The 12,716-nt window shown below is 38.5% G+C and overlaps 1 protein-coding gene across 2 annotated transcripts in view; it reads right to left on the bottom strand.

Moving 5' to 3' along the window:
* The window catches only part of ERCC8 (ERCC excision repair 8, CSA ubiquitin ligase complex subunit), a 64,959-nt gene that overhangs the window by 21,354 nt on the left and 30,889 nt on the right, over positions 1-12,716 (bottom strand). For both annotated transcript variants that reach the window (XM_072605560.1, XM_072605561.1), the window contains 2 exons: positions 6,930-7,033; positions 5,665-5,789 (listed from right to left, as the gene is read on the bottom strand). In XM_072605560.1, coding sequence (XP_072461661.1) covers positions 5,665-5,789; positions 6,930-7,033 — 229 coding nt within the window. The remainder of the gene's footprint in view (positions 1-5,664; positions 5,790-6,929; positions 7,034-12,716) is intronic.

Here is a 12,716-nt window from a genome sequence, read left to right as displayed (position 1 = left end):
GTAGTTAATGAGAACTATTTCTGTACTTCAACAGCTATAATATCAAATGTTTAATTTTTTAAAAACTTAGTAGTGTTTTGTTTTTGTTTTTGGAAGGTGAGGAGAGGTCATTTTAATCTTTTAAGTTTCCTAGTGTTAGGAGTCTGAGTTAATGCCTTTTAAAGAGAAAGTCTCCATAAATTTTCTTACAGCAAACGTAAGAGTCAGAATCAATGCACTAACCAGAGCCCTCTACTCCCATGGAATCATTATTCTCCACACATGGCTATGGTAGCACATACATAATCAAGAGGGTTATGGAGAGCAAGTCTATTGAATCCAGTTGTATAGTTCATCACATATTTTTTGTTCCATCTACTTGCCAACACCAAGGGCAGCTTACTTCCCTCAGTGACTAAAGGGATACATATAATTGTACAGCTATAAGCCATAAGACACTTCTCTTTTGTTCCTCAGTTTTCTTCTTTTTCACGGCCTAAATTTTGGGGGGAGGAGGGAAAGAGGGCAAATCTTCACTTGAGGCCTGTTTCCTCATTTATATGCAATATTATATTGCTCTTCCAAAGGTTACTAGTGATCAGAATCCTGACTGCCAAAATTAAAGACTGTTGTGCCAGCTCTGATCCTCCCCAATGTACTTATCAGATACGTAGATGAGTGAAAGTGTGAGAAGTCACATGGGAGTGTAAACTGATAATAACCAATGACTCTCTGGGCGGGGGGCAGGGCCAGGATGGCAGAGTAGAAAGACATACATACGCAGGGTCTCCCCACACAGCCCATAAAATACCTGAAGAGAGGGACTCTCAACAAATTTTGGAGCAGCAGAAGTGGAGAACAACAGAGTGGAGGAGATTTCCAGCCCAGGGTGACCTGAAAGGCTCACTGGAAATGTTGGTTGCACTGGACACGGAGCGGAACCCAGCCCATTCTTGGCCGAGCAGCTCAAGGTGGGAGGAAGACACCTTGGGGGAGGAATCTCCAGTCGCAGCAGCGGGTCCTCAGATCCCTTAACCCACAGGCGCCAAAGGTCAGTGACAGGGTTTTTTCAGCTGGCTGGGAAGGGAGTCTTTCCATAGCTCTGGCCTTAGGCAGTGGCATCAGAGGCCACATCGGGCAGGCAGTAGCAGTTCTCACAGCAGCCCCTACATCAGCCCACATACACTGTTGGATCATAAAACCCCTGGGGGCACTGAGGAGTTGAGTCTTGCCTCAGCCCTGTGTGGAGGCCCGGGAGGAGCTGGTCTTTGTATCACACTGAATGGCAGCCCTGCCCATCCAGCTTATCTGAAAATCAGCCCCCAGCACTGAGTTGGCAAAACTTGAGGCAAGGTGGCTGTGGAGAGGTAACTGCTAAGATTCTGGACACAAAAATCTCTTCCTACTCCCAGATCAGTGTACACGCTGGATTGTGCCACCTTGGAGGAACTGAGATCTTACAAATTCCCAGAGTATACCCTACTCTTGACAAAGGACCCAAAAGTCAAGTAACTGGTTGGGAAAATGCCCCAAAAAGGGAAAAACAATAAGACAATAGAAGGTTACTTTCTTGGTGAGCAGGTATTTTCTTCCATCCTTTCAGATGAGGAGGACCATCAGAGGAAGAACTAAAAGTCAAGGCTTCTGCATCCAAAACCTCCCAAAAAAATATGCAATGGTCTCAGGCCATGGAAGAGATCAAAAAGGATTTTGAAAATCAAGTAAGAGAGGTGGAGGAAAAATTAGGAAAATCATGAAAAGTGAGTCAACAGCTTGCTAAAGGAGACCCCAAAAAATGCTGAAGAAATTAACACCTTTAAAAATAGACTAACTCAAAGGGCAAAAGAGGCCCAAAAAGCCAATGAAGATAAGAATGCTGTAAAGAGCAGAATTAGCCAAATGGAAAAGGAAGTTCAAAAGCTCACTGAAGAAAACAGTACTTTAAAAATGAGAAGGGAGCAGATGGAAACTAATGACTTTATGAGAAACCAAGAATTATAAAACAAAACCAAAAGAATGAAAAAAATAGAAGGTAATGTGAAATATCTCATTGGAAAACCAACTGACCTGGAAAATAGATCCAGGAGAGACAATTTAAAAATTATGGGACTACCTGAAAACCATGATCAAAAAAAGAGCCTAGACATCATCTTTCATGAAATTATCAAGGAAAACTGCCCTGAGATTCTAGAAACTAGGGGGCAAAATAAATATTGAAAGAATCCACTGATCACCTCCTGAAAGAGATACAAAAAAAGAAACTCCTAGGAATATTGTGGCCAAATTCCAGAGTTCCCAGGTCAAGGAGAAAAATATTGCAAAATATTGCAGCTAGAAAGAAACAATTCAAGTATTTTGGAAATACAATCAGGATAACACAAGATTTAGCAGATTCCACATTAAGGGATCAAAGGGCATGGAATATGCTATTCCAGAAGTGAAAGGAACTAGGACTAAAACCAAGAATCACCTACCCAGCAAAACTGAGTATAATACTTCAGGGGAAAAAAATAGTCTTTCAATGAAATAGAGGACTTTCAAGCATTCTTGATGAAAGGATGAGAGCTGAAAAGAAAATCTGACTTTCAAACACAAGAATCAAGAGAAGCATGGAAAGGTAAAAAGCAAAGAGAAATCATAAAGGACTTACTAAAGTTGAACTATTTACATTCCTACATGGAAAGACAATATTTGTAACTCTTGAAAACTTTTTTTCAGTATCTGGGTAGTTGGTGGGATTACACACATACACACACACACACACACACACACACACACACACACTCACATACATACTCACACACAGAAAGAGAGACAGAGAGCACAGCGCGAACAGAATAGGATGGAATCATATCTTAAAAAAATGAAATTAAGCAGTGAGAGAGAAATATATTGGGAGGAGAAAGGGAGAAATGGAATAGGACAAATTATCTTTCATAAAAGAGGCAAGTAAATGACTTTTCAGAGGAGGGACAAAGTAGGGAGGTGAAAGAAAAAACATGAAGCTTACTCTCATCACATTTGACTAAAGGAAGGAATAAAATGCACACTCATTTTGGTATGAAAACCTATCTTACGATACAGGAAAGTAGGGGAGAAGGGGATAAGCAGGGTGGGGATGATGAAAGGGAGGCAAATGGGAGGAGGGAGCAGTTAGAAAGTCAACACTCTTAGGGAGAGACAGGATCAAAAGAGAGAATAGAATAAATGGGGGGCAGGACAGGATGGAGAGAAATATAGTCAGTCTTATACAACATGACTATTATGGAAGTCATCTGTCAAACTTCACAGATATGGCCTATATTGAATTGCTTGACCTTCCCAAAGGGAATGGGTAGGGAGGGAGAGATGAAGAGAAGTTGGAATTCAAAGTTTTAGGAACAACTGTTGAGTATTGTTCTTGCAACTAGGAAATAAGAAATACAGGTAATGGGGTACAGAAATTTATCTTGCCCTACAGGACAAAAGAGAAGATGGGGATAAGGGAAGGGAGGGATGTTAGAAGGGAGGGCAGATTGGTGATAGGGGTAAATAGAATGCTCAGCATTTTGGGGTGGGGGGAGGGGAGAAATGGGGAGAAAATTTGGAATCAAAAATTTTTTGGAAATGAATGTTGAAAACTCAAATAAATAAATAAACAACAAAAAAAACCAAAAACCAAAAACAAACAAACAAAAAAAAACAATGACTCTCTGAAGCCCATAAAATCTCCACTTAATATGAAGAAGTCTGGAATTCTGGATAAATGATTACATTCCAGATGTGTGATCCAGGTCAAGTCACCCAAGTCTGTCTGCCTCAGTTTCTCATCTGCAAAATGAGCTAGAGAAGGAAATAGCAAACCACACCAGTATCTCTACCAAGAAAATCCCCAAATGGGGTTACAAAGAGTCATACAGGACTGAAATAGCCCCAACAACAACTACTTAGCTTACAGGAATAGGGACTGGACTTATGATTACATTGGTATAGGAAACCCCCAGGTGAGGAAATTCCCTCTTCCACTGCAGGTTGGAACCTTCTCTTCAATTTCTCTTCTCAGAGAGTTGCCTAGGAACACTGAGAGGTTAAAGAAGTTAGTTAAACTATTTGACCAGGGACACAGAGCCATTACATATTAGAGGCAGGACTTGAATCCAGGTCTTCCTGGTGCTAAGGCCAACTCTATCCACTCTGCCTCTCAGGTTACAGGAATAAGCAAATAGGTTTTTGAGAGGTTGCCATAGGATTGATGGAACCTGGGTGAGGGAAGGAACCTTAAGACATTATCTAGTACTACCTCCCATTCAAGTATCACTTCTAAAGTGTTGCCTTCACTTAAATTTGTCTTCTTATAAATGTCTATTCATTAGTCCCAGTTTCTCTCTTGATTCCCTCTTCTACACGAGAGCCCTTCAGTTACTAGAAAGGAACTCTCAGGTTTCCCCTTGGCCTTGTTTTTACACACTAACTCCCTCATGGTGTCTTTAGTATTTCTTTGTAAGAGAGTTTTCAGACACCTCAGGAATTCTTGTCCATGAAAGGTTCTTTAGTTGGCTAACATCCCCCTTAGAATATGATATCCATATCTGAGCACAGTAGTCTAGAGATGGTCTGATAAACAGAGTACAGAATGATAATAACCTTATCTAAATAAACAAGAAATGAACACAATCAGAGAATACCCAGGATAGGTCATCAAGACTGAGCAACTAAATTTTAGGTAAATGTTTACCTATGTGAAGCTGTAAAAAAAAAAAAAAAAAAAGACAGAATGAAAGAATTATGCTACAGAAGATGACTAGACATCAACATTACAAAGACTTTAGGCAGCTATACGTACTTATAATCTCAAAATCATTTATTTATGTTATATAAATTGATGCATTATGATTATTATTTTAAATGCTTTAATAAACATGTCATTTGTCTGTACTGCATTTCTAGCTGAGAAGAGCAAATCAAGTCCTGCTCAGGGTCATAGGGCAAAGTAATAGAGACAGAATTAGAATTCAGTTTCTGAGTTTCTAATCTGTGGTTTAACTGAGTTAGGGTCTCCTGAGAGAATATAAAGGGAATAATTTGCTCTAACATAATCTAGACATAAATGACTTTGGCCTTTCCCCAGTAAAATCAGTAGTAGTAATGATTATTACAATGACATTAGAAGCATCTGGAAGGGAGTAGTTAGCCAGTACAGATGCTAAAACAAAGGGCTAATGAGATTAATAATAACTCCTACAAAATGGCTTAGAAGATTTCTAGGTTAGCACAAACTACAGAACTTTATAATAGTATTTTAGAGGGTAATATGCACAAGGATGTAGGATTTTCAGCCAAGAAAAAAAAAAGCATTGCCATAGAAAAGTATTTTCTAATTAGTTGCCATCCAGGAATCCACTTTTTATTTATTTTTAACAAATTCATTCTGTAACTTTAAAAACACCTAAGGTATGATATGAATTTGCTAGGCAATAAATTTTTATCAAAAATAACTGCTTGGTTGTTTTGAGAATGCAGTATCTGTTGCCTGATGGTGCACTTACTACAAAATGTTCATATTTAACTTTACTTTAGATAAGAAAAATAGCTTTGGCTCAATGGCAAGTTACATGGTTAAATTTAAATGACCTAAAGTGTGCACTGCTGAGCTATTTTGAAACTGAACATCCTCAACTCCATTTCAAATTCCATCAGATATCTTACTAGTGTGTTTTCTCCACTGGAACTATTCCAGAGCCTCATTCGATCATCCGTTCCAGTAGTCAGAAGGTGAAGCCCATCTCTTGTAAAGCACAGGCCATTAACTCTTCCATTATGGGCTGTGTTTGCTATCACGAAAAAATAAAAACAGTTCAGTTTTTAGTAGATTCATCAATCCTAGAAAAAACAGTCAATACATATTCAATTGTAAACATTATTTAGGCATATTAAAATATACTACCGTGGAAACAATTTGAAGTGAATAAAAGCAACTATCAATAAACACTTCAGTTTTCATAAGGACGTGAATTAGAATTATGAAACATGAAAACGTTGAAGGAAAAAAGTGGGGAAAATTAAGAGAGCAAAAAAAGATGTTAAATCCAGTATAACTGGATTTATTCAGAGAATAAAGCTTATCAAATGCTTAGATATTAAGCTTCTTTTTGGTTAGTAGTGAAAACCACTAATTTTCTCTCCCTTCAATGTTTCCATTTCTAACCATGATGATCATATTTAATGAAAATCAGCCAATATTATATATAAAATGGGATGGAAAGAATAAATATTATATCAAAGAAAGGACAGCAGTTCTAGTCTTAAAATTAACATGACTTCAAACATATGTCTTTGTCCTGAGATAGTACTGTTCCCTTAATAATGGGATTCGACTTTTCTCTTTGAAAACTTAATTCTAAAGGTAGCATGTGATTTTACCATTTAATCAAATAATTTCCAGTCAATTCTGAATGCAATTTCAAACTACAATCAAAATACGACTATAAAAATGCAACTGATGTACTTTGTCACCTGGATTCCTGCTGATTCATATTCAGCATAGCCTGCACTTTTTATGCTGACACAATGAATATAAAATTCTGCTATTTCTTTGCTTTACAGTGGGTCTAGTAAGTGGCACTCCCTACATTTGCATTTCTTAAATACACTTACCCTAGACTATTATAAGAGAGGCCAAAGGGAGGAAAAATACAACAAATTGGTTCATAGGACAAATTGGTTGCTGGCATTGCTTTTATAATTCAGAACTGAGAGGCAGATAGAAGCTGTCAGATTGCTTATTTACTGAGTGATTTAATTTAGCTTTGCACAAACTGATCTGGGGTTTTTGACAGACACCTTTTATTCCTATCTATAAAATAGGAAGTTTATTAACACACCAATATTTTTGCCATTTCAAGAAAGCTTCAAGATTTAAAAAAAAAAACTACTACTATCTTATTTGTGTATAAATACAGTCTTTTCATTACCTGCTTCAGAAGATGCTTTTGACTTTTCCCCATTATGTTGATCAAGAGTAATCAGGCATCCTGATGCTCTCCTAATATCCCACAATTTTACTTTACTGTCAGCACTGAGAGGAAAGAAGTGTTACAATGATTTAGATCTAGACCAGAGACTCTGCCCCTCCCCCTGCTCGTCAGTCATCACATCAAGGATCATTACATTCGCACAAATGTGTGTGTACATTTGGGTCGCTGTACCTTTGCCTGTTCGGCAGATGTTCAATATGCAACATTAGCATTAAAAAGTGGGGGGGAAGCTAAGAAAATAACCTTTCCTTTTTAGTTTACAAGGACACAACTCAACATCTGCTGCTTTTACACAGTTATTTTTAATTACATGAGCATCTCTCTCTCCCCCAAGGACTAAACAGGCTTGTAGTTTGCTCCTTAGCAATTTTCTAACTACATTTCTCCCACTACTTGTTATTCAAATACTGTCAAGACTATGCAGCAGATAAAATTTTATTTCACTTAAGCATCCAAGTTACCATATATGTGGCAGTTTTTTTCTTTAAAAAAAGGCAACAGTAAGATTAGCAAAAGCTAACATAATTTCACTCAACTTAGTATACCAAAATTACTCATCTTAAGGGCTTACAGGTGACAAATTTCATGATCTAGAAATTAAACACTTGTTTTCATTTTTTTTCTGGTCACTGAATATATGCTTTAGGCATATATATAAGGAAGACAAGATTTTGTTAACAAACATCAAGCTGCGCATTCGCTGATGATTCCAATTGATTATTTGAAGATGCTGGTATTGTATGGAATCAGAACCCACTACCACATATGCTGGATCCTTCCCCCACTGATTTTGTGTTTTAATAAGTGCAGGAAAACTTATAAGCCTGTTTGCGTGTCAGAAATGTAAAGAAGCCTGAATGATAATGTTTATTTGCTTATAACCAGGATTCTTTGTACAATTCACCATGAATCCTGTAATAGTAGGATGAATAACAAATACTTTCCCCATTTCCATTTCAGTTTTGTTTCTGAACTGGGATACAATTTGGGATTCTATTCTGCTCAAATATTGGTTTAGGTACATCTGTATCTCGATCCTGTCCTCACTGGAAGGGATATAAATGCCTCCCATATCCAGACAAGTAAATGTCTCTATAAAATCTTCTGGAAGCCTAAAGATCCAGGGTTAGATCAGAGTGAACCTCTCAGGCTTACTTCTGCCTAGATCTATACAAAAGCTATGACAGACAATAGTTTCCAGGGGAAAGGGGTGGGGCATTATATTTACCTAACTCTGTACTGTCAGTGTAAGATTCTGGATTAAAGATGCACACTTGATATTTGACTGCAGTACATGGCCATCCCCATCCAATTTAATTTCAAATCTTAATATTTTGATTTTTCATATTTCAGCCAAAGTTAGAAAAAATATGGTGTAATCAACATTTCTGGGAGAATATTTTTATTTGCAAAATAAGAATTCTTCTCCGGGGGGATGGAGACAAGATGACAGAATGAGAGTAACTACTCACCCAAGCTCTAAGACAAACTGCTTTGCATACCTCTAAAAAGAGAATCTGATCAAATTTTAGAGTGGCAGAATCCAATAGGAGACAGAGTGTGGCAGATTTACAACCCAGGACAGACTGGAAGGTCGATAGGAAGGATCTGTTGCTCGGGGCTGGACGAGCACATGGTGCACAGGCTATACCAATGCAGACCAATAGCAAAGCCAAGCAGGAAGCACCAGGTGGTCTGAAGCAGCAGCCCCACAGAAAAATCTCAAACATATCAGCCCAGGATGGGAGTCCAGAGGAACTCATGGGAGAGAGAACTGCAGAACCCCAGGTAACTGCAGCAGTGCTCCTGAGACAATCAGCCCTCAGATTAAATGTCTATAAGTCACCTACTTGAACTTCCGGGAGCCAACATGGTGGAGTGATCGGTAAATGCTCTACCTCTATCTTTGTTGTCCTTGAAAAACCCAGAGAATATTTCCGTAGGAAAAATCCTGGAATAGTGGGATCAGCCAAAGGGATAAACAGTCTCTTAGCCTGTGAGGCTAGGAAAATCCAAAGGGGAGCTGAAGGGGGACCAGTGCAGGACTGGAGTTGTCTCAGACAGCCCCACCACAGTGAACCAGGGGGAGATCCTGAGCCCCAGGGAATTGGAGCCCATAATCTCCAATACAAGGACCCCAGGCGTGCCTCAGCACAGTCAGGGGAATAGGGAAGACACTAGTGCAAACGGGGTTTACCAGCCACTGAGCCTGCCTCTGCTCAGGAGAGGAGACCTCCGGTGGCCAGACCACCCCTCCCCCACACTTAACACAGCTAGCTCCAGGGTAACTCCTGGGAAACTCAGAAAGACTACACCTGGTCTCTGCTTTGGCACATCAGCCAGCTCAGCACCAGATAAGCTACAGCATTCTAGCTGTAGCTAGCCTCTGGCTGAAAGAACCACAGGCTGCAATATACAAAGCCTCAAGTTCTAAGCAGAAGAACCATGGGACAGAACCCCCTGTACGCCAGAAGCAGAGATCCTCTTTAAAAGCCAGGAAAAGGGTGATCATCATGAGCAAAAAAAAATCAGAAAAGATAAGACCACAGAAATCTTTCTATGGGGACAAGGACCAAAATGAATACCAAAGAGGGCAGCATTGAGACTGTACTCCCATCTAAAACTTCAGAAGGGAATATGAACTGGTCTCAAGCCCAAAGAGCATTCTTGAAAGAGCTCAAGAAAGATTTTAAAAGTCAAATTAGGGAAGCAGAACAAAAACTGGCCAATGATTTTAAAAATATGAAAAAAGAAATCACATAAGATTTAAAAGGAAAATTGGACAAATAGAAAAGGAAGTACAAAAACTAACTGGAGAAAATAACTCCTTAAATGGAACAAATGAACAGATGGAAAAGGAGATGCAAAAGTTAACTGAAAAAAACAATTTGATAAAAATTAGAATTGGACAAGTAGAAGCTAATGACTCTATGAGACATCAAGAACCAGTTAAACAGAATCTAAAGAATGAAAAGATAGAAAAAAATGTAAGATATCTCACTGGAAAAACAACTGACCTGGAACAGAGATCCAGGAGAGAAAATCTAAGAATTATTAGTCTACTAGAAAGCCATGATGAAAAAAAGAGCCTGGATAATGACTGAAGAATCCATTGTTCACCTCCTGAAAGGGATGCCAAACTCAAAACACCAAAGAGTACTGTTGCCAAATTCCAGAACTATCAAGTGAAGGAGAAAACACTGCAGGCAGTCAGAAAGAAACAATTCAAATATCAAAGAGCTATAGTCAGGATCACACAGGACCTTCCAGCTTCAACATTAAAAGAATAGGGATTAGAATGTGATATTCCATAAAGCAAAGGAGCTGGGACTACAACCAAGGATCAATTACCCAGCAAAACTGAGCACAATATTTCAGGCAAGGAGATGGGCATTCAATGAAATTAGGGATTTCCAGACCTTTCTGATGAAAAGGGCAGAGAGCTCAATAGAAAATTCGATTTTCAATCAAGTCTCAAGAGAGGCATAAAAAGGTGAATAGGGGAAAAAAGCCTTGCTATTCAATATGGGCAAACTATTTTCATCCCTATAAAGGAAGATGATACCTGTTAATCTTGAGAATTGTACATTTATTATGATATATAAAAGAGATATACATAGATAGAGGGAGTGGGTATAAATTAAATGGTGTGAAGGGATTGTAATGGGAGATGTGAAAAGGAGGAGGCAGAAAATGGTAAACTACATCACAAGAAGAGGCACAAAAATATATTACAGTAGAGGGAAAGAGGGGAGGGAGATGAGCTTTGTTTGAGATTTACTCTCATCTGATTTGGTTCAAGGAGGGGACAACAAACTCAGGTAAGTATGGAGATCTAACTAGCTCTATAGATAGTAGGAGGGGAAAGGAGAAAGAAAAGGGAGGGGGGCTGAATGAAGGAAAAGAAGGCTGCAGGAGGTGGTGGTCAAAAATTAAAATTCTATTGCGGAGGGGAAGGGGGAAGGGAGAACTAAAGCATAAAAAGGAGGAAAGAGGACAGAGGGAAAGACACAGATAGTAATCATAACTGTGAATGTGAAGGGGATGAACTGTCCCATAAAATGGAGGTGGATAGCAGAATGGATTAAAAACCATGGTCCAATAATAAGCTGTTTACAAGAAACACATTTGAAATGGGGGGATACACACAGGGTAAGAAGGGGTAGCAATCATAATCTCAGACAAAGCAAAAGCAGAAACAGATCTAATCAAAAGAGATAAGAAAGGAAACTATACCCTGCTAAAAGGTACCATAGACAACAAAGCAATACCATTATTAAACATACATGCTCCAAGTGGTATAGCTTCCAAATTCTTAGAGGAGAACTTAAGGGAGTTACAGGAAGAATGAGACAGCAAAACTATACTAATGGGGGACCTCAATTTCCCCCTCTCTGAACCTGATAAATCTAATCTCAAAATAAACAAGAAAGAAGTTAAGGAGGTGAAAGCTATCTATACTCATACGAAAATGCTCTAAATCACTATTGATTAGAGAGATGCAAATCAAAACAACTCTGAGGTACCACATCACACCTATCAGATTGGCTAACATGACAAAACAAGAAGATAGCAAATGTTGGAGAAGATGTGGGAAGAGTTGAAACACTAATTCATTGTTGGTAGAGCTATGATCTGATCCAATCATTCTGGTGAGCTTTGGAACTATGCCCAAAGGGCTACAAAAATGTGCACACCCTTTGACCCAGCAATATCCCTTATAGAACTGTATCCCCACAAGATCCTAAAAATGGGAAAGAGTCCCACATGTACAAAAATATTTATAGCAGCTCTCTTTGTGGTGGCCAAAAACTGGAAATCAAGGGGATGCCCATCAATTGGGGAAGGGCTGAACAAGTTGTGGTATATGAATGTAATGGAATACTATTGTGCTATGAGGAAGGATGAACAGGAAGACTTCAGAGAAGCCTGGAAAGACTTATATGAACTGATGCTGAATGAAAGGAGCAGAACCAAGAGAACTTTGTACACAGCAACAAGCACAGTGTATGAGGAATTTTTCTGGTAAACTTGGTCCTTCACAGCAATGTAAGGACCTAAAAAATTCCCAATGGATTCATGAGGCAAAATGTCTTCCACATCCAGAGAAAGAACTATGGAATTGGATCACAGAATGGAGCAAACCCTTTTCTCGTGTTATATTTTGTTTTGTTTTATAGTTTCTCCCATTCATTTTCTTCTATGCAACATGAATAAGGTAAAAATGTATTTAATAAGAACATATGTGTAGAATCTATATAAGATTGTGCACCATCTCAGGAAAGGAGGGGAAAGGGAAGAGAAAAATCTAAGATACATGGAAGTGATTGTAGAAAACTGAAAATAAATAAAATAATTTTAAAAAGAAAAAAAAAGAATTCGTCTCCAGGTATAAGTTAGTAGCTTTTAACCAAAAGGGTAAATAATATATCATTACATTATTCTATTGTGCCAAAATTGATGGCAGTGATATAATGCAACTCTCAAAATTTTCAAAGAAACCTATTATCTGTGTATATACCAAGAGGACTGGTGAATAAGAGTCATGATCTAGGGACCTATCAAATGATAACTATAAAACTCAAGGCACCATTTGGGCTAATGAATCACCTGGAATTCTGACTTCCAATCACTTGGTATTGATTTTTCCCCCCCTGACTGGACATTTTTTCTCTTAAGATTTAGCTCCCTTTGGCAACTAGAACAACAGAAACTTGAGAATTT

The sequence above is a fragment of the Notamacropus eugenii genome, chromosome 4 (genome assembly GCF_028372415.1).
Source record: "Notamacropus eugenii isolate mMacEug1 chromosome 4, mMacEug1.pri_v2, whole genome shotgun sequence".
NCBI lineage: Eukaryota > Metazoa > Chordata > Mammalia > Diprotodontia > Macropodidae > Notamacropus > Notamacropus eugenii.
This window is presented reverse-complemented; position numbering and strand designations above follow the sequence as displayed.